This window comes from Dipodomys spectabilis, unplaced genomic scaffold, assembly GCF_019054845.1.
Source record: "Dipodomys spectabilis isolate Male_0828 unplaced genomic scaffold, ASM1905484v1 ptg000173l, whole genome shotgun sequence".
Classification (NCBI taxonomy): Eukaryota; Metazoa; Chordata; class Mammalia; order Rodentia; family Heteromyidae; genus Dipodomys; species Dipodomys spectabilis.
Genome location: NW_024870850.1, coordinates 11,851,284 through 11,877,979, shown reverse-complemented (window position 1 = coordinate 11,877,979; position 26,696 = coordinate 11,851,284). Strand labels below are relative to the sequence as shown.

Genomic DNA, 26,696 nt, shown 5'->3' with positions numbered 1-26,696 from the left:
GGCGGCGGGGGGCAGCGCCTCGCTGGGCCCGTCGGGGCTGCTGTCCGGGTAGGAGGGCGAGTCCCGCAGCGTGGCCCCGCTGGCGTAGAGCGAGTCCCGGCCGGGCGGCGAGGCGCGCGGGGCGCGCGGCAGGGCCGTCGTCGGGCGCGCCGCCGTCCGCCTCGTCCAGGTCGCTGTGGTAGAGCACGGACTGCGCGCGCGGCAGCAGCAGCGGCTCCTCCAGCGCCTTGTACAGCAGTTCGATCTCGGCGCGGTCGGCGCCCGCCGGCCCGCCGGCCTCGTCCTCGCTGCCGGCGCCGCCCGCGCCCGGCGGCCCCGCGGGCGGCTCGGGCGGCGGCGGCGGGCCCTTGGCGGCCGCGCCGCGCAGGTTGTTGTGCACCAGCTCGGAGATGATCATCTTCTCGAAGGCCGCGGCGTCGGCCAGGTTGCGGCCGCGGGGCTCGGGGCCCGCGTCGCCCGCGGGGAAGTCGCCACTGCGCAGCGAGTAGCTGTTGTTGAAGTTGCCGTTGAGCGGCAGCGTGTCCATGCCGCACGCCTCGCGCGTGCCCAGCGGGTGCTCTGCGGGGGGGCACGGAGCGGGGCGTCAGGGGGGACCCGGCCCGGACCCCCCGCCCGGGGCACGGGCTCCCCCGCATGCCGACTTACTGGGTTCCCGGTAGCTCCCTGCGGGGCGGGCGGAAGGAGAGAAAGCGCGGTTAGAGGGCGCCCCCGGGGCTGGGCCGCCCCCCACGATCCAGGCCCCCCGCTTCCGGTGCCCCTCACCTGGGGAGTTGAAGACGGGGGGCGAGGAGGGGTTGAAGCCCACCGACTCGGCGATGAGCGTGTTGTAGGGGCTGCTGCCCCCGCGCGGCTGCAGCACGGGGTTGGTCAGGAGGTGGTTCCCCATGGTGCCTGGCGGGCGGAGGGGGCAGGTCAGGCGGCAGCCCCGGGCCGCGCCCGAGGGGGCCGGGGACCCGCGCGGCCGCTCACCTCGGTTCAGGGTGGGGGTGCTGTTGATGTCGCCCGCCATGAAGGACGACTCCGTCTGCTTCCGCACTGTGTCATTCCACATCCTCCGGATCCGGCTCTGGGAGGGGGGGGCGCAGCCGGGCATGAGGGGGCCCGGGGACCCCCCTCCCCCCGGCCCGTTCTCACCCCCCCGCGCCCCGCCGCCCCCCCCCCCGCCCCCGCCCCGCCCCGCCCCGCACCTGGGTCCCGGTGTAGTAGCGGGTGTTGCTGCGCATGGCCGAGGTCTTGAGGGAGCCGTGCGCGCCCCCCGGCGGGGAGCGGATGCAGCAGTAGGAGTGGCGCAGGCACTTGCTGTACTCCTTGTGTACCTGCGGGACGCGCGCGCGCACACCTGTGTGTGTGTGTGACCAGGCACCTGCGGCTCGCCAGGGGGCGGCTGAGCCCCAGCACCCGCCTGTGAACCCCGGAGGCATGCGATCCCACCGCGCCTGCGCGCTCGAGGCTGGTGCCCTACCACCTGCGCCACAGCTCCACTCCCTGCTTTCTTTTCGGTGTTAACTGGATGTAAGAGTCTCATGAATTTCCCTGCCCCAGATGACTCTGAGCCTCGATCCTTAGATCTCAGAGTACTGAGCCCCCCCCCCCCCCCCAAGCGCGGGTCCCTTCTTCTTGAGTGTTTTTTAAGAACCACACTTGTAACACATTGACTTAAAAAAAGGGACCTTTCTATCACTATAAAATTCACAGTTCTTTCCAGAACTATTCCAGGAGGAAGCATGGTACCGGGTGCCCCGTGGTTCCTCACTGGCAGTCACGATTCACTCCCTTGTACTCCGAAGACAGTGCCGGGGCCCTGGGTCCACTCTGCTTGGCCCCCTCAGCCCCCCCACCCCCAGAACCATGCCCAGCGGCGCGAAGCTGGCACTGTGGGCCCCCAGCAGCACTGGGACCCCCCGGCCTCCGCCCCTCTCCTCTGCCGAGTCCCACGCCCTGCCACCCTACCTTCTTTTTTTTTTGGGGGGGGAGGTCTGGTCGTGGGGCCTGAACTCTGGGCCTGGGCGCTGTCCCTCAGCTCTTCAGCTCAAGGCTAGCACTCTACCACTTGAGCCACAGCGCCACTTCCGGCTTTTTTCTTTTTGCTTATGTGGTGCTGAGGAATCGAACCCAGGGCCTCAGGCATGCAAGGCAAACGCTCCACCACTGAGCCACCTTCCCAGCCCAACCCTACCTTCTTCTGCAAGGCGCAGTGAAAAACGAAGATGAAGACCCCCTGGAAGGCGTTGAAGGTGGTGAACAGGTAGGCCATCACCACGGACTCCTTGTTGATGAAGAGGAGGCCGAAGGCCCAGGTGAGACCCAGCAGGAAGAGCAGCGCGATGGCCCCCAGGGCCCAGGACCTGAGAGCGGGGGACACAGGTCAGAGCCTTCGAGTCCTCAGCACGCTGTGGGTGGGGTTGGGGTGGCCCGGGTCCCCTCTGTGAAGCCCGAGGGCTGAGGCAGCCTTGGGGGGGGAGTGGGAGGGGGGCTGGCGGCAGCACCAGCGCATGCACAATGCGGAGCGAGTCAACCATCATGTTGTGGCCACTTTCTTTTGTCCTTGAGTGGACTCAGGATTTGAACTTGGCCTTCACTGCAGCCCCAGCCCCAGGCTGCAGGTGCTAATAATCTGATCTGCTTCCCCATCCTTTAACTGGCGCCCCATGAGCACAATGAAGCTCGTGTCCCTAGAGCACTGCAACCCAAGAACAGTGGGGGGGGGGGGGAGTTGGGCACCCTCACTTAATATTGTCCAGGCGACTGGAGTCTGGCTTGAGCACGGATGAGCTGCGAATCATCTTGTGCAGTGTCACCATGAGGAACACCAGGTTCACCTGTGTGGGGCGGGGCCGGGCTGTGGCTCTTTCTCTTTGGAGCTGCCCTCTGCCCCCCCATGCCCTCCCCGTCCCTCCGTGCTGGGGGGCCGCCCTCCATGCGGGCTCTAGGGCCCCATGTGCCTCCTGCCTCGCAGGAGCTGAGCTCCTGTTCAGTTTGACCCTTTCACACCGTGCCTCTCGGGGCTTGCAGGAGGGTGTGTGCATGTGCTTGGGTGTGCGTGTCACGGCCAAGGCCAGCCCTCCCAACTCACCACGATAACGAAGGAGACAGGCCCAATGAAGCTCCAGATAAAGTAATTGTCCCACTCGGAGCCAGCAGCTGTGAACACAGGAGACGTGGGGTAGAAGGATGTTGGGGAGGCTGCTGGGGCCCCCCTTCCCTCTGGTCTCTGAGGCCAGCAACCTAAACGGCCGGGCGTGAGGGGCACCACGGAGTCCCAGGAGGCCACGGGGGACACTCACGCCTTCTCGGGTGCCGTAGCTGCGGTAGTCAATGGCGGCGGCGATGCCCACCACCAGGGCGGGAAGCAGTAGCCACCCAGGTAGTAGTACTTGGTGCGCGAGTACTCGCTCTCAAACACCTCCACCAGCAGCAGGTAGAGATGCACGCCTTCCAGGCACAGCCAGGAGAAGGCGGCCAAGAAGAAGTAGTGCAGCAAGCCCCGCGAAGATGGGGCAGGCAATCTAGGGGAGCCATAAGAGAAGGTGAGCTGCACCAGGGGGCTGGGGCGTCTGCTCCCTGCCCCCCTCCCACTCCCCAGCCCTGGCCCACCTCGTACTGCGTCTTGTCAATCCCCACCAGGAAAAGCAGCTCTGCCAGGAAGAGGTTGATGCACAGGTTCTTGTGGATGGTGTTGCGGTCGGTCTGTAGGCCCCGCAGGAAGCAGAAGGTGGAGATGCAGATGGCGAGGCAGACCAGGCGAGATCACGATACCCACCCAGGTAATGACTGACAGCAGCAGCTCATTGATGCGGCCCTGGTACTGGGGACAGGAACGAGGTTGCATGCTCAGAGCTGGTCACGGGCTGGGCCAGGAGCAGGGCGCATGCCCAGAGCCTGCCGCAGGCGGGGCCAGGAGCAGGCCAGGCCGTGGGCTACTAGTAGGGCCTCGGAAGAGAAACAGTGGTACCAGCAGGCTTCTCAGCACTTTGGTGTGGGCGGAAGCCAGGGGTGACCAGACAGATGCACCTGCACGTGGCCCCCACCGCTGCCCTCCCAGCAGGGCCCCCACTGCCCCGTGCGGTGTCCTAGCGTGCATGCAAAGCAGCGCAGAGGCCCGCCTCGCCCCGGCCGGCTTACGATCTCTCGTGTGCGCCATGAGTACGGCGAAGTTGGTGAGGTGGCTGCAGGCACACGTGGTGTGTGTCTTGTTGGACTCCACCAGCGGCAGCCCTGGGTCGACCAGTAGCCAGCATGGAGCGCTCCGAGTAGTTCCAGAAGGAGCAGTTGGCGTTTGAAGTGGTTCTTGGCCTGCCGGGCGGCGGCGGCAGAAGTCAGAACCGGGAAGGCCCTGTGGGTTCCCCCACACCAGCCTCAGGGACCGTGGGGGGGGGGGCACCAATGGGCCCAGGCTGTAGAGGGGCCCTGGCTCACCTCCAGGTGGGGCCACGGTGAAGATGACAGGGTCCATGAGGAAGACGCGGCTGGACTCCTTGTTGATGGACGCGGCGATCACCTGCGAGTTCACCACCAGCGAGGCGCCGCCCGCGCCCGCCTCGCCCGCCAGCTTCACCGTGGCGTTCTCCGTGGACAGGAAGAGGCCCAGGTTGTTGTAGAGGATGAAGACCACTTTCACCACTCCTGGGGAGGCGGGGGGACACAGGGCACTGTGAGAGACAGCCACCAACCCCAGCCACGGGGACCACCAACCCAGGCCACAGCCCAGGCAAGAGGATCCACAAGCCTTCCCACGGGAGCCAGGACACGGGGGTGCTGGCTCCGCCCTCCTCCTCCTCCTCTCGGTGTGACCTCTCCGAGCCTTAGGTGCTCTCTGAGCTGGCTACCCTGCAAACCTGGGTCTCCTTGGGGCTTGGGGGAGACCCGGGTCTCCTTGGGCTTCATGGGCTGGTGTCTAGGCACTGACCGTTCCGGCTGTTCTGTTTGATGGTGTTGGCAGACAGCTGGATGGAGTTCTCGCTGGGGTATTCCTGGGGGAACACCAGCTCCTGCACCTGGCCCTCCGTGTTCAGGACGGTGACCTCCAGGACTGCGGGGCAAGGCGGCAGGTTGCACGCCGTGAGCCTGGGCCCTCTGTAGGCAAGGCCCCGCCCCCCCCCCAGGGGTTCGGGCTGGAGGAGCAGGCACTCACCCACATTCTGCTTGGCTGCCAGGAAGCGGGCGGGCTCCCTGACGTTGTCAGCCAGCAAGAAGGCGCCCTCCTCCAGGACATCCAGCAGCATGGTGGCTGTGTGCACCTGCTCCGTGGCGTTCATGTCCTTCCAGGACTCGAGTGCCTCGGGCCGGAGCAGGTTGTCCACCGTCTCCACCACGGCCTGCGTGGGTGGGCGGGCGGGTGGGGCGGGCGCCGTGAGCGCTCACTCGTCCCGTGGGGCCGAGCTGGCGGCCCCCTCCTTCCCTCCTCCGGACTCCCTGCGCCTTACCTTGATGTAATCCTTGCAGGTTCTCTCTCGCTTGTGCATCTAGAGCGATGGGGAAGAGGGGTGTCAGGCTGTCCCTCTGCGCACGGCTCCCCCAAACCCGGGCTCTGGATAGCTCGCGCTGCGTGCCACCCCCCTCCCCCCAAAGACGTCTGCACAGGCCGGGCTGGCTTGGAGGAGCGGCGCCCACCTTGTTGTAGTTCTTGCCGGCCGACTCGCGCTCGATGGGCCTCAGCGCCTGCAGCTGGGCGTCCAGGATGTCCAGCAGCTGCTCCAGCAGCTTCACGGACGACGACACGTCCCCCGCGTAGATGGAGCCTCGTGTGTGGCGCGCCAGCTCGCTGGCGATGTTGGCCGCGTTCTCTCCACTCTTAATCTGCGTGCAGTGGGCAGAAAGGGAGCTGGGTCTGTCGGGGACCAGCCTGCCCTCCTCCACCCTTTCCCTCCCCTCCCCTCCCCTCCGCTGCCCCCCCATCCCTGCTGGCTGCATCTCTCCTAACTTCCTTCCCTGCCAGCCCTAGCTTGAGTTCGGGGCTCGCTTAGCGGAGCAGAGGGGGGAGTGAAGTGCAGGGGAGAGGAGGGGGGGGTACCTTCTGAGCAACCTGGTTGACCCAGGGAGATGTGCAGTTGCTGAGGTCCGGGCCCGGGGGTTCCAGAGTCCCAAGGCCGGCAGACACTGGAACGAGGCGATGCCTGGAGGAACAGACGAGGCAGGCAAAGGGGATTTGGACGGACAGACACACAGCAGGACAGACACAGCAGGTCAGATAAGAAAGGGAGCCATCCCTGGCTTTCCCCGGGCTGCCACCACACAGGAGGACCCAGCCACAGCACCCCGGTGGACGCATGGACCCGTGTGGTTCCCGCCCTGCCCCCCACGCCAGGCCTCGGCACTCACCCCGAGTCCCCTTGGGCAGGGCCGCTCCACGAGCATGCCCTGCTGGGTGGCCGGCCACTGGACCCGCCGTGCCTCTCGGGGTTCACAGAAGAGCTCCGGGGACACGTGCAGGTTGGGGGCGGGGGGGTCGCCGGGTGCTGGGGGCCGGGGCTTGTGGCGGGAGGCAGGTCGGGTCCCAGCTGGTTGATGGCACCCACAGGGTGCGTGGTGAGGGGTGCCCGGCGGGAGCGGGGTGGTGGCTGCGGGCGAGGCTGTGCTGGAGAGGGGCGTGGGCCGCGCCGTGGTCGTGGTACTGAGGGGCGGGGAGGTGGCCGGGCCTGGAAGGGAACAGAAGTACCCCCGGGTCACCCGCTGCCGGGGTCTGGGGGCTCCCTAGCAGCCGCTCCACACCGCACCCCCGCCTCACCCCCCACGCCCAGCCTCCGGGCCCACAGGGGCCACGAACCCTCCCTCCCCACCTCCCAGGCCGCGTGCATGATCAGAGGCCCTGGGCAGTGTCCCCATCTGTAAAGCAAGGTGGCGTGAGGACGGACAGACGGAGCCTGGCCCCTACCTCGACCGTCCTCACCCGCACTGGGGTCCGGGGGCCCGAACTCCAGGCTGTAGCGCACCACGAAGTAGTTGTTCCACACGTAGAGCTGGTTGTCGCGGGGGGTTGTAGTCCACGGAGGACACGAACTGGTAGGGGTTGGGGGAAGGCCAGGCCCACGGGCTCCTCGCGGTTGGCGTTGGTGTTGAAGGCGTAGTCCACGCGGTTGCCGGCCGCCTCGCTGTCGTCGTCCACGTAGACGGAGCGCAGCACGTACAGCACGCCGCACACCATGAAGGCGTTGGAGGCCGAGCGCTTGTCGTAGCCGGTCTCCCAGGTGCCCTCGAAGCGCAGCGTGTAGGGGTTCAGCTGGCTCACCACCAGCCGCCCGTTGTTGCCCTCGGTGGCGTAGATGACCCACAGGCCGTTCTCGTCCACCGCCAGGTCGATGTCCGTCTTGCCGCCCCAGCGGTTAGGGCGAGGTGTCGTGGTAGTTGGCCGTGTTGATGACCGTCTCCCCGCTCTTGATGCGCGTGCGCAGGTCGTACTTGACGATGTTGCGCGTGCGCTCCTTGTTGTAGAAGACGGCGCCGTCGTACACCACGAAGCCCGTGCCGTCCACGCGGTTGGGCAGGCGGTAGGTGGTGGTGTGGCGGGGCAGCCACGTAGTCCTCCCACGAGGCGTACTCGGTGAGCGTGTCAGTGCGGTAGGGGATCCAGGGCATGACGTAGATGCGGTCGCCCGCCTGCAGCGGGTCCTTGCACCACGCGCCCGACTGGTGCTCCGACTCGTGTGTGGGACGTGGGTTCCAGCACCTTCTGCAGCGTGCCCGGACACACGAAGACTGGGCGGGGGTAAAGGGGCAGAGGAGGGAGGGGAGGGGGAGAGAGAGAGAGAGAGGAGTGGGTGACCGGGCGGAGGCCTGGCCGTCCTCCTGCTGCTGCTGCTGCAGTCACGGTTGCTTGGTAGGGCTGGTGATAGGAGGGGGTGTGGCTGGGACCCCACCCGCCCGGCTGCCCCTCCCTGGAGCTGTCCCCCCTGCAGGCCATCAAGAGTGGGGTTAGTGGGGGGAGGCGGGCGGGGAGGCACCCCTGGCCCCTCCCTGGCTGCTAGAGACCCCACGGGATGGGGGCTGGGGGCGCCTGGGAAAGGTCTCCTGGCCCTTGTGCCTCCTCTGCCCTAGGGAAGAACTAGGGGTCCCGGGTCCCCTCCTTCACCGGCCAGATCAGAACAGACTTGTGAAATGTCACTGTCTTCCTCCTACAGCAACTGCAAGGTAGAGCCAGGTCCTGAGTCCATCCCCCCTCCCACCCACCACGGGTTCTGGGGTGCCCTACTTCATCCAGTGCAGGGCAGGGGAGGCCCGGGGCCTCCACTCTTCCCCCAGAGCCAGCCTGGTACCCACACGCAGCATCGATGGCGGGGGCAGCCCCCAGGGCTGGCCAGCTGATGGGGGGGGGTGGGATAGAGGTCTCTAAGGGAGTCAAGGATGCACAGGGCTGGGGGGGCCCCCAAGTGGGAGAGGGAGGGGAGGAGAGCTGCGCAGGGAAGAGAGACAGGGGCGGGGTCCGAAGTCCTGGCTCCTGGGGAGGCGGCTGGAGCACCTGGGAAGAAAGGGTTAACGCTGGCGGAGGAGAGAGGGGATGAGCAGAGAATTCACTTGAGGGCCCCTTCGGGGGGCAGGTCCAGCTTGGAGGGGGCAAGGGAGGGAACCAGGTGCTAGGATAAAGACCCAGCCCGCCCAGCACGACCCCCCCGTCCCCGCCCTGCCCGGACCCCGATTTACCTGTGACCATCCCCGGCTCGGGAGGAGGGACCGAGGCAGCGCTGGTGTCAGAAAGGTGGGGGGCCCCGCCCCACCCCCCCATTCCCTGAAAAGAGGAAAACCTCGACTGCATCTCGTTGACGCCGCTGGCCGGCCCGCGCCCCCTGCTCCTAGCCTGCCCCCTCCTGCGTGGGCCGGCGTGGCCAGGCCCCTCCTCCGCCCCAGGCCCCGCGTGGGCTCCTTGCTCTCCTCCCGCATCTGCGTGAATTCTCTGCTCGTTCTTGGCTTGTCACCAAAGCAGCTGGCCCGTGGGGGCCGGGGTTTGGGCAGCCCTCTGGCTGGGGGGGGGGACACAGCCAAGGCAGAAGGGGCCTAGGGCACGCCGCAGGCTGAGCGAGCTAGGGGCCCTGCGCTCACCCCGCCCCATCCTGTGCACCCCACCTTGCCCTGCGCTAGGCCTCCCCACGGGCCTGTGTCGTGTGAGTGTTGTGTGTATGGGGGGGGGGTATTCTCAGCAGGCGCTGCTCAGAGGGCGCAGGGAGGAAAAGCAGTTAGAGGTCACCCTGGGGAAGGGGGGACGGGAGGGTCTGTCTGCGAGGGGCCCAGCCCCCCCGTCCCCGCCCAGCCCTGAAGAGATCCAGTGCTGCCGCGAAAGCTTGGCCTGCAAGAAGAGTGAGCGGTGCCTGGGCAGAGCTCGAGGGCCGGGGGGGGGGGGGGGGGGGGGAGGGGGCTGCGGCCTGGGACGGGGAGGGGCGCAGCTCAGAGGGACCCCCACCCTGGGACGCTCACGCACCAGCGCAACCTCAAGGCAAAGGGGACCCTCCAGTCCTCTCGGCTGCCTTCCCCAGGACTGCCTGCTCCCGTCTGGGGAGGGGGAAGGCTCTAGAGGCACCTCTCCCTTCTGCCAGAGATTGGGGGGGCCGTGGAGGTCCCCAGAGTCCACCTGTTACCCCACCCACCCGCCCCTCTCCCTGTCCTCTAACCACAACAGCCCGGAAGAAACCCTGACTGCAGCTTCGCAAGCGTGGTCATACCCCCCCTCCCGACCCCCAAGAGCCCCACCCCACCCCCACCCAGGGCTGGGCCCCCCAGCTGGTCAGGGGAGGGGGGGTGCGGGGTGGGGGGCACTGGTGCTCCGCGCTCTCCACACAGCTCTGGGCCTTGGAAACGCCAAACCAGAAGAACTTAAGCCACCAGGAGCCCCCAAGAGAGGAGAGAGAGAGGAGAAATCTGCTCCCCAAAAGGAAAACAAAAGCCCCCCCCCAACCCAGAGCCAAACCCAGTGCAAGAGGTGCAGAGGAAGAGAGAGAGAGGAGAGAGAGCAAGAGAGAGAGAGAGAGAGAGAGAGAGAGAGGGAGAGGAGAGGGAGAGGGAGAGGGAGAGGGAGAGGGAGAGGGAGAGGGAGAGAGAGAGGGAGAGGGAGGGAGAAAGGGGAGAGGGGAGGAGGGGGAGAGAGGAAAGGTAAGAAAGGAGAGGAAGAGGAAAGGTGAGAAAGAGGAGAGGGAGAGAGGAGAGAGACAGCGGTGGGGAGGGAGAGGCTTCCTTGGGAGTCGAGGTGCCCGGCGGGCGGGCGGGCGGGCGGGCGGGGTCTCTGTGGGTGGGGAGGGGCGGGAGGGGTCACATGAGGTAGGGCGGGGAGGATAAAGTGTGAGTTAGGGATTAGCATTGGTAACAGTGCGTTTACCTTTCTGCTCCACTTCTACTTAAGCATCAGGAAGAGAGAGAGAAAACAATTGAAAAAAAAAATGTGCAAGAAAAAAAAAAAGAGAAAAAAAAAAGATAAATTGCTTTCGTGCCTTTTTTCCTGGCCACATCGCCCCCTTCCTGGCCTTCCTGGCACCTGCTGCCTTCCCACCCCTCCTGCCACATGGCTCAGCCCCCACCCCCCAAGACCCTTTCTTGGGGGGGTCAGGGGAGGGCAAAAAGGGGGGACAGGGAAACAGGACGGGCAGGGGACACACGGGAGGGGAGAGACGGGGGTCGGGGTGCAGGCAGGTGACGGTCGGCCCTGGGTGGGGACAGCGGGTAAGGGGGGAGCCCAGCTGGGGGGAGCACTGGTCGAGGGGGGCGCTGGGAAGGATGACCCTGCTCCCCGCCTGCCTGCTGCCCTCCTGCCAGAACTGCCCGGGGAAGGGGTTCCACGTGTGCTGGGGCCTGGGCGCCCCTCCCAGGCAGATGCACAGGCTGAACCCCTTCCCCCACCAAGTCTAGCTGTGTCCTGCAGACCCTGGGCACCCCAGACACGCTGACACGGGGCGGCAGGGGCAGAGGGCACAGAGGCGGGGCGAGGGGGGAGGGGGGGCAGGACAGAGGACCAGGAGGGGACACAGACCAGACGGGACGGCAGGTGGGGGGCACACACGCTCCCACCCCCTCCCCTAAGGGGCAAGCCCTCCCGGGCCCCCTCCCCGAGCTCCGCGACGCCACGTGCGGCAGCACCTGGGGGAGGAAGGGAGTGGTTAGACCCAGCGCAGCTGCAAAGCAAATCTAGCGTTAGTCCCGTGTCTGGGGGGGGATCCCCCTGCACAGCAGTACCCTCTCCTCGGGAACCCCAGCCCCCCACCCGATTACCTCACGGGCACTGGAGTCACCCTGACTCTGAACCTGGGGCCTTCATCTGCTACAGCCCCATCCCCTCCTCCCGGGGGGCCGGTCCTGGCGCTGGGCGGGGTGGGAGGGTACAGGGAGCTGTCCGCTTCCCTGTCTTCTCAGCTACCCGTTGTGGGGTCAGGAGCTCGGTTCAGCACAGCTCTGCCAGGCCTCTCACAGCACCTATAGTGTGTCTGTCTGTCCATCCTGTCTCCAGAAGGGCTCACCTTGGCTTTCCCCTTGGACTGTGGGCCCAGAGCTGTGGGTTCTGGGACGCCCAAGCGTCCACGACTGTTCTAGAAAGAGCTCCAGGCCTGTGCCCCCCCCCCCCCCCCCCCCCCCCCCCCGCTCCACCTTGCCTGGGGAATTTTCCCTGCGCTCATCACCGGCTGCTATTTTTATCTTGATGAGAGCAGCAATAACCGCCATTGGGAAGAAAGGAATGAGACGCCACAACTGAAGCCATGGCTCCCCCGTGCCCCCACCAGCAGGCTCCGAAGAGAGCCCTGCCTACGGCTGGAGACACCGAGGCCTCACGAAGCGGAGCCGCGTGGCCGGCTGCCTGGGGCCTCCGCGGGAGCGGGCGGCCCTTCCGGAGGCGGGGGAGGGAGGCGCCTCGGCCCAGTGGGCGCAGGGGTGGGCGCCGAGGGGCAGGCAGGGGAGTGGAAGCTTCTGCCTGCTGCAGGGGGAGGGGGGGCTAACACTCGACCCTCAAAACCCTGCAACAGGCAGACCAACCCAAGCCCCCCGGGGCTCAGAAATGCAGTCACTTGCTGAGGACGGACGTCAGAGCCAGACAGCTCCCGCGGGCGAGCCGCAGCCCGCCCACTCCCTCTGTCCCCTCCCCCAGCTGTCCACGCGTGCGGCTGGGCAGTGTCCCCAGTGCTGGAGGGCAGACCAGCGCCCCCCTGGGCAGGTGGAGGCCTCGGGCACTGCAAGGAAAGGGCAGACACGAAAAAGGAGAAAGTTACAGAAGCACGGGCCATCCCGTCTCCTCAGCATCCTTGCTCACCTGCGAGGAGGAAAGCAAAGGTTGGGCGGTGGGCGGAGGGCGGGGTGGGAGGGGAGGGGAAGGAGACGGCGGGGTCTCCTGCTCCCCGGCCCCCCCCCAGACACGCCGGTGTCCCTGCCTCCTCCCCCCTCAGCCCGGAGGCCCTACCTCCAGGCTGCCTATGTGAAGCCAGGCAGGGGAGGAGAGAGGAGGGGTGGTGGAGAACAGGGTGGGCAGGAGAGGAGGGTTGATGTTGAGGGCTGGCACTGAGAGGGAGAGATCTATCTTTGCTCCCCTTAGCCAGGTCCAAGATGGCCTGACTCCTGGCTCCCCAGATCTTTCCTCAGGCTACCTGGGGGGAAAGGGGGAGGGGGAGGGCACTTTCAATCCAATATGGTAGCACTTCCTTTGCAGACAGGAAGTGCTATGGTAGAAGGGGTTCTGCTAACCAAGAGATGGGAAACCATCAAAGATACCTCAGCCCTTTGCACCGGCTCTGCCGGTAGGCCTCAGAGGATGGCTGGCCGCTCTAGGGGCACAGGGTCCAGCTTCCGTGATGTGGGAGAATCACGGGTGGTGTGGGGAGGAGCAAGGAGGAGGAGTCGAAAGAGGAAGGGGGTGAGTGAGCGGAGAGCAGGTGTGTGAGGGGCGTCAGGAAGGGAGGGTGTGTGCGAACAGGAGGCGGAGTGCGGTGGGGAGTGTCTGGGAGGTGGGACCAGGCCCGTTCCGGGGGCAAGTGTGAGTGTGTGCGTGCGATGCGCGGGCCGTGTGCGCGACGGGCGTCTCCCCCTCGCTTGCTGTGTGGGGCAGGGGGAGGAGGACCCGAGGTGGCAGAGGAACAAGGCGACTCACTGTAGGGAACACAGTCGTACTGCACCTCCAGGTACTTGTAGGTCCCGGGACAGGGGTCAGGAAAGGCATCAGAGCCGGCCACCACCACGCACTGGGTTCGGTTGTTACACCTGCAGGAGGGAGACAGCAGAGCTGGGAAAAGGCAGATCCACACCCGGGATAGGGGCGGGGGGGCTCCCGCGTCAGGAAGGGGGTCACTCCAAGGACAGAAGGGCTGGCAGCGAGAGACCTCGCCAGGGAGCCGGTAGGCATCACTTTGTTATCTTCCTGCCTGGTTGCTTTCCCCGCCCTGGCTCTTCGATACTTCCTGCTTGGGGCTGAGCTGGTGGACCCGTCCTTCCCCATCAGCATCCACTTCTCAGGTCAGCTCTGGCTACTGCACTTAAACCAGGAGGCATTGGCGGCCTGGGCAGCAGGTGAGGCGCCCCCTCCCTGCCCTACGCGCCCCCTCCCTGCCCTGCTTCCCCCCACCCCCAGCTCGCAGCAGGCTGGACCCTAGCCAGGGCAGTGCACTCTCCCAGGAGCCAATCTGTGGCTCTCTAACAAGAGAAGCTGCGGATGGCCTTTTGGCCCTGCCTGCAATCAGAGACGCCCAAAGGCAGAATAAAGCAAGGGACCAGGCAGGGAGGGGCAGCAACACTTCGAGGGCAGCAACACTTCGAGAACGGCGGGGGAAGAAAGACCTCACCGATCTAATGGAGCTAGCAATCCTGCTACCCACGAAGCCACATGTCCTACATACGGAAGTGGCTCACGCCTGTCATCCTAGCTACTCAGGAGGCTGAGATCTGAGAATCATGGTTCAAAGCCAGCCTGGCACAAAAGTCCATGAGACTCTGATCTCCAATGATCCACCAGAAAACCGGAAATAGTGCCCTGGCTCAGGTGGTAGAGCTGAGCTGAAGAGCTGAGGGACAGTGCCCAGGCCCAGAGTTCAAACCCCACATCCAACAAAAAATAAACAAAGTAAAAAATGAAGTGTGCCCAATACACACACAACAATGTTCCTTGGGAGTTGGGCTGCTCAGGACAAAGCAAGCTCGTTGTAACTGAATAGGAAAGGAAAGTGGCAAAAAATGAATGAATGTATGTTGGAAATCTGGGAGATTATACAATTGTTTAAAAAAAAAAAAAACTAGCCCGGTGCCAGGGGCTCACACCTGTAATCCCAGCAACTCAGGAGGCTCAGATGGAAGATCATGGTTCAAAGCCACCCCGGGCAGGAAGTCCAAGAGACTCTTATCTCCAATAAATCACCAGAAAACAAAGTAGCACTATGGCTCAAAGTGGTGGAGAGCTAGCCTTGAGCAGAAAGGGCGCCAGGGACAGTGCCTAGGCGCTGAGTTCAAGCTCTAGGACTAGGACCAAGAACAGCACCAGGCAGGGTAGGGACAGGGGAAAGAGGAAGAAAATGCACTGAGGGCTGGGAAGGTGGCTTCGTGATAGAGTGCTTGCCTAGCCTGCAGGAAGCCCTGGGTTCGATTCCTCAGTACCACATAGACAGAAAAAGCCAGAAGTAGAGCTTGGTGCAAGTGGTAGAGCGCTAGCCTTGAGCAATGATCAGGGACAGCGCCCAGGCCCAGAGTTCAAGCCCCAGGACTAACAAACAAAGTATTGATATTCCAGCTGGAGATTGTATATCCCAGACTCCTCAGGGGCTGAAAGATCACGTGCCCAAACCCCAGCCAATGAGGTGGGAGTGGGCGTGGTCAGAGACATTAAAAAGGGCGGGGCTTAGGCAAGGGCACCTCTCTGACTCCCTCTAACCCTCCCCAGGTCTGTCAGCGATGGAGGGGGGGCTAGAAGCAGGGGAGCACGGTGCTGGGGGAGGACCACAAGGACGGCAGGAACACCGATCCAGGCAGAGGGGAACAGTAGGTACAAAAGCCTCAAAAGCCTGTCATCCCAGCCACCGAGGAGGCTGAGATCTGAGGATCGCGGTTCAAAGCCAGCCCGGGGAAGGAAAGGCTGTGAGACGCTGATCTCCAATGAACCACCAGAAAACCGGGAGTGGTGCTGTGGCTCAAGTGGCAGATCGCTCGCCTTGAGCTGAGGAGCTGAGGGACAGCGCCCAGGCCCAGAGTTCAGGCCCCACAACTGGCAACAACTCAGAAGGCCATGAAGGCGCTGATAGGCATGTGTGGCTGGGGTTACAGCCAGTCACACATCAGCTGGTCTACACACTGCAGCACGCTCTGGCACAGACACATGCAAAAGCACGCACACACAGACCCCCACGCGCAGATCTACACATAAGCACACACGCACGCCCATGCACACACACCTGGCTCAGGCACAAGCATGCGCAGATGTCCTCAGGCAGTCCTGCTGGCCCCCCTGGGGGGGAACCAGCCAACCCCTGGAATCTGGGGCAAAGCAGGGGCTTCCCTGTGCCCCGTGGCACCCTCCCCTGTCCCTTCTCCAGCGGACCCCGCTGTCCAGGGATCTGACGACCGGTGGGGGAGGGTGGGGCTCAGAGCAGGTGGACAGGTGCCCAGGCTGGGACTACAGGAGGGTTGCCCAGGGGGCTGCTCACCTCTGTGACATGATCTTGAAGGCGTCGGGCAGGTAGCACTGCACATTCTCCATCTGGAAGGGGTCGGCGTCGCAGATCTTGTCATCGGTGCGCCCGTAGTTGGCGTTCTCCACCATGATGACGTCGCTGCCCGGGCACCGCAGCTCGATGGGGGTAGCCCTCGCAGGCCAGCTCCCTGCGCATCAGCCCAAACGGGAGCCCCGCCCGGCTCAGGCCTGCGTGAGAGACGGGGCAGCATCACCTCTGGCCTGTGGGGAGGGAGGACCCCCGGGGGAGTCTGCCCCAGCTCAGCTGACTGCGCTAGCCTCAGTTTACATCTCTGCACCTCACTGCGAGGGTCAGGACAGAGGCCCGCAAGCCCTGGCTTCACCCGCCGCAGTCTTAGCTTCTTTTTTGTCGGTCGTGGGGCTTGAACTCAGGGCCTGGGCGCTGTCCTGAGAGCTTCTCTTGCTCAAGGCGGGCGCTCTACCATTTGAGTCACAGCTCCACTTCTGGTTTTCTGGTGTTCATTAGAGATCAGAGTCTCACAGACTTTCCTGCCCGGGGCTGGCTTTTGAACTGCCCGACCCTCAGATCTCAGCCTCCTGAGAAGCTAGGATGACAGGCGGGAGCCACCAGCGCCCTGCTAGCCTAGAATTCATGATCTTCTTGTCTTGGTCTCCCTGATGCTGGGATTACAGGGCATGCGTGACGAGGCTGTCACAGCAGATTGGGAGGGGAAGGGCAGGTGCAGGAGACATACTTCATTTATTTTCTCTGGTGGCACTGGGGTTTGAACTCATGCTCATGTATTTGTAGGCAGGTGCTCTACCGCTTGAACCAGGCTTCCAGCCCTGACTTGGGTTTTGTTGAGAACTGGGGTCTCAGTGTATACCGGGCTGGCTTGTAACGCCAGCTTCAGTGTCGCAAGTGTGCTGGGATCACAGGTGTAAGCAGCCGCGTGAGACTCGCAATTCTAGTAGGTGGACGGGGAGGGTGTGAAACAAGTCTTCACTGGAGCTGGCCCCTACACCCAGCCCATGCCCCGGAGATGCCTCCCCAGACTCCAGGCTCCTAACCTGGGAAACAGGGACCCCTTGGCCCAAGGAGGATTGGAGGACTTCAGACACTGAAGAGTGTAGCTTTGTTGTTTCATGCCATTGCGAGGGTTTGAACTGGGGGGCCCGGGCGCTGCCCCTCAGCTCTGCAGCTCAAAGCTGGCCCTCTACTGCTTCAGCCACAGCGCCACTTCCAGTTTCTGGTGGTTTATTGGAGATAAGAGTCTCACGGTCTCTCCTGCCCGGGCTGGCTTTGAACCGCGATCCTCAGATCTCAGCCTCCTGAGTAGCTGGGATGACAGGCGGGAGCCACGGGCGCCCGGCTCCCTAAGCTTTTTTGTTTTTCATTCAAGGCTGGCGCTCGACCACCGAACGATGAACTTTCCGAGGTGAGTTAGAGATGCGCGCCTCACAGACTTCCCTGCCTGAGCTGGCTCTGGACCACGACGTGAGACCTCAGCCCCCTCCGTGGCTGGGACGAAAGGCGGGAGCCACGAGAGGGGGCCTGTCACCGCCAGGCTGGCTCCGGGCCGCGGAGCCACGGGGCCGGCTGGGCCCCGCCCGAGACTCACGCGCTCCCCGTGGGCACAAGCCCCACGCCACAGGCCGGTTGCCACACTCCAGTCCCCTGGGGCCGAGGCAAGGACAGAGGGGGCTCGAACCCAGGGCCCAGCCAGGCCAGGGGAGGCCCTGGCGTGCCGGAGCTGCCCTGCCACGCGGAACAGGTGTGTTGGGGGGGGGGGGAGCTCCCCTTCCAGAGGCCCGCTCCCGAAGGTGCTGTGACAGTGGGGCCCCTGGGGTTTTTTGGGGTGAACCGAGCCCCAGTCGGGAGAAAGTTTTACATGAGCCTCTCTCACACCATCTGCTTCCTAATCTAATTTAGTGTCGCTGGGCGGGTGGAGGGGCGGGCAGGCGGGAGGGAGGGAGGGAGGGAGGCCGGGGGCGGAGGGCTGCCTCATTGGACGCTGGGGAATGGAGGTGCCCCTCCTGGCCCAGCTGGGGCTCAGGGGCACAAGTAGGGGTGGCTGAGAACCTGGGCGCTGGCGGGTTGAGACGGTGGATCGGGCAGATGGAGCCGTGCCAAGGTCCTGGGGCACCGACGGACAACGTGTTCCCCTCCGACCCCCCCCCACCCTCCGGTTCTATGGCTTTGTGGAGGAAAAGGGCAGGCAGAGGGGGGAGCAGGGGTGCAAGGGACAGTCACTGAGTGATGGCCGGGGTGGGCACAGCCGGGCCGCTAATTGTGGCAGCGTGGCGGGTGTGGGGCGGGCGGGTAATTAGTTGTTTTTAAATAAACGTCAGCGGGCGTGCTTTAATTAAGCCTTCCTCCCAGGGAGACTTCTGTCTCAGATGTAATCAGAGAGAGAGAGAAAGAGAGAGAGACACACACACACACACAGACAGACACACACACACAGAGCCCCAGGAGGACAGGAAGGTTCTGGGGCGAGCCCCCAGTTACGTTGGGGTACGGACAAGTCCCCTCCCCACGGTGCGAGGCAGGAGGGGGTGGCGCCTACCTTGGGTGGCGGAGGTGACCAGGACGGCGGTGACACAGAGGCTCCAGAGCACGGCGGCCAGGCGGGCCATGGCGGTGGGCGGGGAGCGCGCGGGCGGGGCTCTCACTGAGCGGAGCAGGGCGCCTGGCCCCGCATCACCGGGCAGCCACCGCGGCCCGGCCCACCAGTCTGCGGGGAGAAACATGGGTGAAGCGCGGCTGGAACCCCCCTCCCCAAGAAGAGGGGGCTGGAGCCAAGCCCCTGGGTGCTTACAAATGGCCAGGTCTCTCCCTCAGGCCCAGGAGACCTCCTTAGGGCACTGTGGCTGCCAGGCACCGGCCTGCACCCAGCATCCCCTGGGTTTCCTATCGAGATCTCCGACCCCTCCGGCTGGGGGCCCCGGTGTCCCTGGCCTGCAGCTCTGGGGCAGGCAGGCTCCCAGGCACCGCCCCGACCCCCCATTTCCTGTCTCTCACCATCCTGCAGCTAATTAGAAGCCAGGAGGCTGGCGCCACAGAGCGGGGACCAGGGATGCCCCAGGCCCCTCATCTCCCCAGCAGGGGACCCCCAAGGTACAGTGGAGCCAGGCAGGCGGTGACGGCCGGCCTCCAAGCCGTCCCTCCATCCTCCGCGGCTCTGCGCCAGTCTGCGCGCTGTTCCCGTGAGCCTGCGGCTTCTCCCAGCCGCGGTCTCCCTGAGCACCTAAGAGGTGACACGCTTTCACACCCCACTTGTCCAGAGGGGGACCCCGGGCCTGGCAACATCAGCCCGGCCAGCAACTTGCTTAGAAGCAACACGGCCCTTGCAGGGAAGGGCTCTCAGGTTTGCCCCCCCCCCCCGCGCTGTCCCCTCCTGCGTCACCCCCACCCCAGTTGCCTGGTACCATCACCATGTCCCCCATCTCTATTCCCAGTCCACCCTGCGCGTCTCTTCCGCAATCCTTGCACAGATGCCGCAGCCGCCCAGCTCACTCCCTCGCCCCCACTCTGCCCTAGGGCCTTTGCACCTGTCTCAGGCAGACAGCTACCATCCGAGGCCCAGGCGCACGCTCACAGCCCCTCTCCTGCCACACTCAGCACTCAGGGACCACAAGGTGACATGGATCTGGGCGCCAACCTTGCCCACGGGAAGGTCGGCGCCCTGCCCCCCCCCCCCCCCCGACTTCCTAACTCCTGCTTCCACTGCTCCCTTGCTGTAAGAACTTCACCTCACTGGGCACCGCGGTGGCTCCCGCCTGTCATCCCAGCTACTCAGGAGGCTGAGATCTGAGGATCGCGGTTCAAAGCCAGCCCGGGCAGGAAAGTCCCTGAGACTCTGATCTCCAATAAAACACCAGGAAACCGGAAGTGGCGCTGTGGCTCAAGTGGTAGAGCCCTTGCCTTGAGCAAGAGAAGCTCAGGGACAGCGCTCAGGCCCTGAGTCAAGACCCACGACCGAAAAAAACAACAAAAGAAACAGAACTTCAGCCTGGCTGGCCTTTAACACCCCAGAGACCCCGAACCCCCCCCCCAGCTTCTCATCATAACTCCGCCAATGCAACAGCCCCCCCAGACCACAGCCCCCCCTGCAAAGCCCCTCCTCCTGTTCCTGGGTCTGTCTGTGGTACTCTTGGTTCTTTGGGGGGGAGAGGGGGGAAGCAATCCTGGAGCCTGAACTCAGGGCCTGCGCGCTGCTCCTGGGCTTTCTGGCACTACACAAACACTGAGAGTCGCACAGACTTTCCCACCTGAGCTGGCTTCATCTCAGCCTCCTGAGTAGCTGAGATTACAGGCGTGAGCCACAGGCACAGGCTCTTTTAGGCATGGTGGGTCTGTGACTCGCTTTCCTTCTGCTTCCCCCCCCTCCCAGCTCTTAAGGCGGAGGCTGGCTGGAGCCGTGACAGGGACAGATCTGGCTATCCAACACCCACCCTGGCCTCCTCACAACCTCCCGGAAACCTCGCCGTGGAGGCTGGGTCACCTGCAGGCCGTTTTATAACATCTTCCCTTGGGGGGGGCCCCAGAGCTCCCAACCCGGGTGTTTTCTGCGCGGCCATGAAGATGGCCGGTGTGGAGAAGGGGCTGGGTGCTCAGAGGCCACGAGGCGCCGTCCAGAGACGGGAGCGGCCGGCAGCTGACTCCACCGGGGACCCCCTCCCCACCCCTACCAGACCCCCACCAAGCCCCTCCATGGCTGCTGAGGGGGGGGTCCCCCAGCCTCCCAGTACCCCACAACCTCAGCTCCTCTCTTTGCCAGCCCTAGAGGAAACCGGACAGAGCGGCGTATGCCTGTAATGGCAGCACTCCAGAAGCAGAGGTCAGAGGACGGTGGCGAGTTCTACACCAGCCTGGGCAACAGAAGGAAGCTTTGTCTCAACACAGAATGACAGAATCAGAACGACAACAACGAGAAGGCTCGAGAACTCAAATGCTGAATTCTAACAGGGCCCGGCTAACCACGCACAATGCCCAGGCCTGAAGGGTCTTAGGTTCAAGGACAGCTTGGGCAGGAAAAAAGTCCTCAAGACTCCATTGCAATTAACTGGCAAAAACCTGGACTGGAGGCATGGTTCGAGTGGTAGAGTGCCAGCTATGGAGCAAGAAAGTTGGGGGAACAGTTTGAAACCCCGAGTTGAAACATCCCTATCAGGACATGCACACGCACACATGTGCACACACACACTCATGCACACACACAGATCTTGTGCGTGTGTGCGCCACCGTACTAGGGTCTAAAGCAACTTTTCTCCCCTCTAACATGAACTCTGAATTTCGTGACCACACTCTTCCCCCTCGCTCAACCTGGGAGTATTTATTTGTTCTCTAAGTTTGCTATCTAATGCCGGCGTTGTGTGCACTGGGACCCTACAGCAGCCCCTGGAGTTCCGTGCCCAGCTTCTGTCAGCGGGATGAATTTTTCCAGGTCCATCCGATGGCGGAAGGAAGGCGGCTTTTCTTCTATGACCGTACCACCTCTGGGGCGGGAGGGCACATTTTGTTCAACTCTTCCTGGTTGGTGGACACTTGCTGTTTATCCCCTTAGCTTGCTTGCTTGCATCCATCCATCTTGTGTGTGTGCAGGGACTAGTGGGGCTTGAACTTGGGGCCTGAGCAATTTTACTCAAGCCTAACGCTCTACTGAGTTGAGCCACAGCTCCACGTTGGGTTTTCTGGTGGCTCACTGGAGAGGAGACTCATGCGCTTTCCTGCCTGGGCTGGCCTCCAGCCTTGATCCTCAGACCTCAGCCTCCTGAGTAGCTAGGCTGACAGGCACAAGGAACTTGGAATCAATGTGCCGCCGTTCCTGGACCCCAGCAGCGCCGATTTGCTGGCCATGAGCTCCGTCCAGTGGACACAGCTTGCACAAGGTGTGTGTGCGGTAAAGATCCTCCGAGGCTGTCACGCCTCTCCCCTGTGTCGTCACCGGCTCTCCACCTGTGTCCTTCAGGTCCGTGTGTGCTGGGCTCAGCTGGCCCCAGGGACCTGGGTGTCCATCCCGCTGTTACAATGTCCTGTGGTCACCGCCTGCCATCCAAGCCCGGCCGCTCCGACTGCTTGTTCCCCTCTGCCTGCAGGGTGGGCGCTGGCATCCCCGGATCCCCGGGGGGCCTAGAAGGGGTGACCCACGCGGCAGCGGGGGTGGCTACAACAGCAGGTGGTTTCCTCACAGTTCAGGAAGCCAGACGTGGAAGTGGAGGGTACTGGAGACTTCAGGGTGCACTGGGGCCCCCCATCCTGCCTTTGAGACAGCTGCCTTCTCCCAGAATCCTTGCGCGGCCTCTTCTCCCCAGGCCGCGCCAGCCCCGCCTCTCCCTCGGCCTCTTCCGTGTGCTGCTCCTGGGTTTGAACTCAGGTCTCCGGTGCTGTGTCCTGAGCTTTGCTTCCAGCGCTGTGGCGGCTCAGCCGGGCGTCCTCCTGACCAGGCCGGGTCTGGTGCTGTCCTCCACCCCCGGGCCTCCGTCCTCGGCCTCCAGCGCGGCCGGGGGTGCCGGGCGTCCTCCTGACCCAGGCCGGGTCTGGTGCTGTCCTCCACCCCCGGGCCTCCGGCCTCCAGCGCGGCGGGTGACAGACGTTCGCACCCCGCCCGGCTCACGCCTCCGTTTCCCTCCCAATCCGGTCACGCTGCACCGGGTGCGGGGTGCGCCCGGCCTGGCGCCCCCGAGCCCCCAGCGTGGAGGGGGCCGGGAGCCGAGTCCGCCCCGGACCCGGGGCCACAGACCCGGGCCCCCCCCAGGGCTTCTTGGGGGAAAAAAGGGAGAAGGCACATGGAGTGTGACCCTCATCCCCCCACGGCTCAGTGCACAGGGAAGAGGAGGGAGGGGGGAGGGCGGCAGGGGGAGGGCGGGGGGAGGAGGGCGGGGGGAGGGCCGAGGGGGGAGGAAGGAGGGGGAGGAGGAGGGAGGGCGGGGGAGGGCGGGGGTAGGAGGGGGAGGGCGGCGGGGGGGGGAGGGCGGCGGGGGGGGGGGGGGGAGGGCGGGGGGGGGGAGGAGGGCGGGGGGAGGGCCGAGGGGGGAGGAAGGAGGGGGAGGAGGAGGGAGGGCGGGGGAGGGCGGGGGTAGGAGGGGGAGGGCGGCAGGGGGGGAGGGCGGGGGGGGGGAGGAGGGGGGGGGGCGGGGGGGGGGGGGGAGGAGGGGGCGGGGGGGGGAGGAGGGCGGGACAGGCCAACAGCGGCGGCACCCCTGCCCGTCCCCGCGCGGGCGCCCCGGCTCCCGCCTGCCATCCGAGCTCCTCGGGAGGCTGAGATCTGAGGATGGCGGTTCCAAGCCAGCCCGGGCAGGAGCGTCCGGCTGCGGCTCAGGTGGAAGAGCGCCGGCCTTGGGTAGAAAAAGCCAAGGGCGACACCTGGGGCCGAGCTCCAGCCTCAGGACCGCCACGCGCGTGCGCGTGCGCGTGGGGGAGGCCAGTGGGCATGCGCGGCGTGTGGCTCTGGCGGCGGCGGCCCCTCAGAGGGCATGCGCGGCGTGTGGCTCTGGCGGGTGGTGGCCCCTCCGGGCATGCGCGGCGTGTGGCTCTGTGGCCCTCCGGGCATGCGCGGTGTGTGGCTCTGTGGCCCTCCGGGCATGCGCGGTGTGTGGCTCTGGCGGGTGGCGGCCCCCTCCGGGCATGCGAGGCGTGTGGCTCCGGCGGTGGCGGCCCCTCAGAGGGCATGCGCGGCGTGTGGCTCTGTGGCCCCTCCGGGCATGCGCAGTGTGTGGCTCTGTGGCCCCTCCGGGCATGCGAGGGCGTGTGGCTCTGGCGGGTGGCGGCCCCTCCGGGCATGCGAGGCGTGTGGCTCCGGCGGCCCCTCCGGGCATGCGCGCGTGTGGCTCTGTGGCCCCTCCGGGCATGCGCAGTGTGTGGCTCTGTGGCCCCTCCGGGCATGCGCGGCGTGTGGCTCCGGCGGGGTGGCGGCCCCTCAGAGGGCATGCGCGGCGTGTGGCTCTGTGGCCCCTCCGGGCATGCGCGCGTGTGGCTCTGTGGCCCCTCCGGGCATGCGCAGTGTGTGGCTCTGTGGCCCCTCCGGGCATGCGCGGCGTGTGGCTCTGGCGGCCCCCAGGAGTGGGGTCCCCACGGCGCGGCCCGGGTGGAGCCCGGGGACACCCCACTTTGGGGGACGGGGGGGGGGTGGCATCGCCCCCCTCCCCCAGTCCGAACCCCGGAGCCAGCTCCGGCGGGACCACGCCGCGGAGGGGCCGCCTGCACCCCGTTTCATAGGCCGCAGGAGCCGGTAGGCCCCCCCCCCCCGCGGGCACTCACCGGCCGCCGGCAGCGCCCCGGGCGCCGCACCCGCGTCTGTCCTCGCGCGCCCCCGCGGGGACACCAGCGCGACAGGAGGAGCGCGGGGCGGGAGCCTGCCCTCGCCCGCGGTTGCCACGGCAACCCGGGGAGTGGGTGGGAGGCTGAGCGTGGGGGGGGTGCGGGCGCAGGAAGGGGGCGCGGGCGCAGGAAGGGGGTGCGCTGCTCTCCGGAGCAGCCGCGGGGGGGGGGGGGTCCCCGCTTCCCCGGCCTGGCGCTCGTGTGGCCCCTGCAGGCTCCCAGCCGCCCGGCCCCTTTCCTCGTCCCCACCCAGAGGCCAAGGCCCGGTGCCCGCCCCAGGACCCTTGCACCGCCCTCCCCGCCGCCCGCGCCCTCCTCTGGTCTTTGGGTGAAGGAATGAACACCCGCCAGGCCCCCGACGCCTCTCCCCGCCTGCCACACTCTGAACTGCATGTCTCCAGCCATGTGTCCTCCTCTGGCCAAGTCCTTCGTGCCAGCCCAGGGCCAGGCACAGGAAGGTGACATGTACTTAGTCAGGCTTAGAAGGCCTCACGCACCCTGCCTGGCAGCGCCCCCATAATCCCAGCACTGGAGGTTGCGCCAGGAGGAACAAGAGTTCCAGACCAGCCTAGGCTACAGAGAACCCTGTCTCAAAATTAAAATGACAGCCGGGCACCCCGGCTCACGCCTGTCATCCTAGCTACTCGGGAGGCTGAGATCTGAGGATCAAGGTTCAAAGCCAGCCCAGGCAGGAAAGGCTGTGAGGCTCTGATCTCCAATAAACCACTAGAAAACTGGAAATGGGCTGTGGCTCAAGCAGCAGAGCGCTCGCCTTGAACAAGAGCAGCTCAGGGACAGCACCCAGGCCCAGGACTGACAAAAACAAACGGATTGGGGATGTGGCTCAGCACCAATGTCTACGCCCAGCCTGATGTAGGGGACCTGGGTTTTGTCCCAGCACTCCCCCCCCCCACATGCCCCTAAAACCCCCTTTGTTTCAGGACCTCCTTTCCTGGCCTGGGAATCCAGAAGGATCTGTCAGCCCCAAGGAAACCCCAAACCCCAGTTGTCCCCCTCCCTGCCCGCAGCCTCCCGTGGCTCCTGGCCCCCGGATCCCCGAGCCTGGCACCACAGGCCTGGGCTCCGGCCGTCTGCTCAGCACCCCTTTGGCTCACAGCCCCTGCTCCGGTCCTTGAGTCCTGTCTCCCTGCTCTACCCACCAGGACTAGCTCCCTCCATGGCCCTTCCTCCCACTCTGGCCCTGGGCCGTGGAGGGGCCAGACCCACCGTGGGTCAGCCTGGCCAGTGCCAGGCAAGAACTTGAACTCAGGGCCCAGACCCTGTCCCTGGGCTTCTTTCCGCTCTAGCTGGGCGCTCTACTACTTTGAGCCACAGCTCCATTTCTGGCTCTTTCGTCACTTTTGTGCCCCAGGCCGGCTTAGAACCGGGATCTCAGGTGTGCCCACTGAGAAGGGGACTTGGGCAGTGGTGGCAAGAGGCTGGCACGCAGTGTGCAGCCGGGGGAAGTTTGGGCAGTGGTGGCAAGAGGCTGGCACGCAGTGTGCAGCCGGGAAGGGCACGGGCAACGATCCAGGCCCTGTGAGGACTGGGGCTGAGTGGAGGGGAAGGCGAGGTTTCAGGAAGAACCTGGGAAGGTGAGGGAGGGCTGGGCAGGTCCCCAGGGAAGGAGAAAATGTCTTGGGTAGAGAACCAAGCCTGTGCAAATGTCCTGGGGCCTGGATGGTGTTTACATGTTGGCGGAATGGTAGCGGGAAGAAATGGGACAAAATGAGAGTGGGGAGGGCGCAGACTGGGCCGGTCCTTTAGGAGGCTGCTGCTGCCCAGGGGACCCCAGGGGTGCCCTGGACTTCAAGCCCACAATGGCTTCTTAGGCTTGTGTAGGGCTTTTGTTTTGTTTTTGTCTGGGGGGACAGTACCGGGGACTTCAGCTCCGGAGCTGCATGCTGTCCCTTAGCGTCTTCATTCAAGACTGGGCACTCTACCACTTGAGCCACAGCTCCACTTTTCGCTTTTTTATCCTGCAGGAGGGGAGTAGTTTATTGGAGATAAAGAGTCTCAGAGGACTTTCCTGCCCCGGTTGGTGTTGAACCCCGATCTGCAGATCTCAGCCTCCGGAGTCGCTAGGTTTACAGGTGGGAGCCACTATCCGGGTGCTAGGCTTGGGAGACGGTAGTTTACATCTCTCCAGGGTCTCCGGAAGGAGCCAGGCTGGAGCTCCTGCCCTGCCCTGCCCTCCAAACCAGAAGATAAAAATCCAATAAAAACGCGGGCTAAAAATAGCCTGGGCGTCCCCCCTCCCCGACCCCCAAAGGTAAAAATAGCTGGGGGCCTCCATTCAGAGGCTAAAAATAACACAGAGGTCACCGGTGGACGGAGGCCGCGCAGCCCAGTGGGCTGTCCGCGGCTGCAGGGGTGGACAGGTGCCGGCACCGGGGCCTGGTGTTTGGGGGGTTTTTTGGGGGGAGGGGGCTCAGCTATGCACTGCAGCATCCTGAGCCTCTGCTCATTAAGATGTCCCTTGCTGGGGCTGGGAAGGTGGCTCAGTGGTAGAGCGCTTGCCTTGCATGCATGAGTCCCTGGGTTCAATTCCTCAGCACCATATAAGCAGAAAAAGCCAGAAGTGGCGCTGTGGCTCAAGTGGTAGAGCGCTAGCCTTGAGCTGAAGAGCTGAGGGACAGCGCCCAGGCCCAGAGTTCAGTCCCCACGACCGGACCCCCCAAAAAAAATTGTAAGATGTCCCTTGCACCCCCTTTCTCTAAGACCGAACACACTGCCCGGAGGACACAGAGCGGGCTGGGAGGAAGGGATCTGGGATCAGGAAGAAGCTGCCTTGGGCTTTTCTCC

At 65.0% G+C, this 26,696-nt stretch overlaps 1 protein-coding gene across 1 annotated transcript in view; it reads right to left on the bottom strand.

The window, feature by feature from the left end:
• Adgrl1 (adhesion G protein-coupled receptor L1) overlaps positions 1 to 26,696 on the bottom strand; it is a 31,674-nt gene that overhangs the window by 1,079 nt on the left and 3,899 nt on the right. The window contains 39 exon segments of the mRNA XM_042693783.1: positions 1 to 114; positions 116 to 558; positions 646 to 663; positions 763 to 891; positions 970 to 1,066; positions 1,188 to 1,316; positions 2,177 to 2,345; positions 2,728 to 2,819; positions 3,074 to 3,141; positions 3,287 to 3,343; positions 3,346 to 3,484; positions 3,486 to 3,506; positions 3,595 to 3,741; positions 3,743 to 3,805; positions 4,115 to 4,206; positions 4,209 to 4,235; positions 4,238 to 4,277; positions 4,279 to 4,293; positions 4,417 to 4,425; positions 4,427 to 4,623; positions 4,907 to 5,029; positions 5,132 to 5,315; positions 5,424 to 5,462; positions 5,611 to 5,796; positions 6,011 to 6,066; positions 6,069 to 6,113; positions 6,315 to 6,459; positions 6,462 to 6,542; positions 6,544 to 6,635; positions 6,887 to 6,971; positions 6,973 to 7,011; positions 7,013 to 7,324; positions 7,326 to 7,502; positions 7,504 to 7,644; positions 7,646 to 7,692; positions 13,046 to 13,155; positions 15,582 to 15,733; positions 15,735 to 15,796; positions 18,139 to 18,306. Coding sequence (XP_042549717.1) covers positions 1 to 114; positions 116 to 558; positions 646 to 663; positions 763 to 891; positions 970 to 1,066; positions 1,188 to 1,316; positions 2,177 to 2,345; positions 2,728 to 2,819; positions 3,074 to 3,141; positions 3,287 to 3,343; positions 3,346 to 3,484; positions 3,486 to 3,506; positions 3,595 to 3,741; positions 3,743 to 3,805; positions 4,115 to 4,206; positions 4,209 to 4,235; positions 4,238 to 4,277; positions 4,279 to 4,293; positions 4,417 to 4,425; positions 4,427 to 4,623; positions 4,907 to 5,029; positions 5,132 to 5,315; positions 5,424 to 5,462; positions 5,611 to 5,796; positions 6,011 to 6,066; positions 6,069 to 6,113; positions 6,315 to 6,459; positions 6,462 to 6,542; positions 6,544 to 6,635; positions 6,887 to 6,971; positions 6,973 to 7,011; positions 7,013 to 7,324; positions 7,326 to 7,502; positions 7,504 to 7,644; positions 7,646 to 7,692; positions 13,046 to 13,155; positions 15,582 to 15,733; positions 15,735 to 15,796; positions 18,139 to 18,208 — 4,212 coding nt within the window. The 5' untranslated portion in view covers positions 18,209 to 18,306.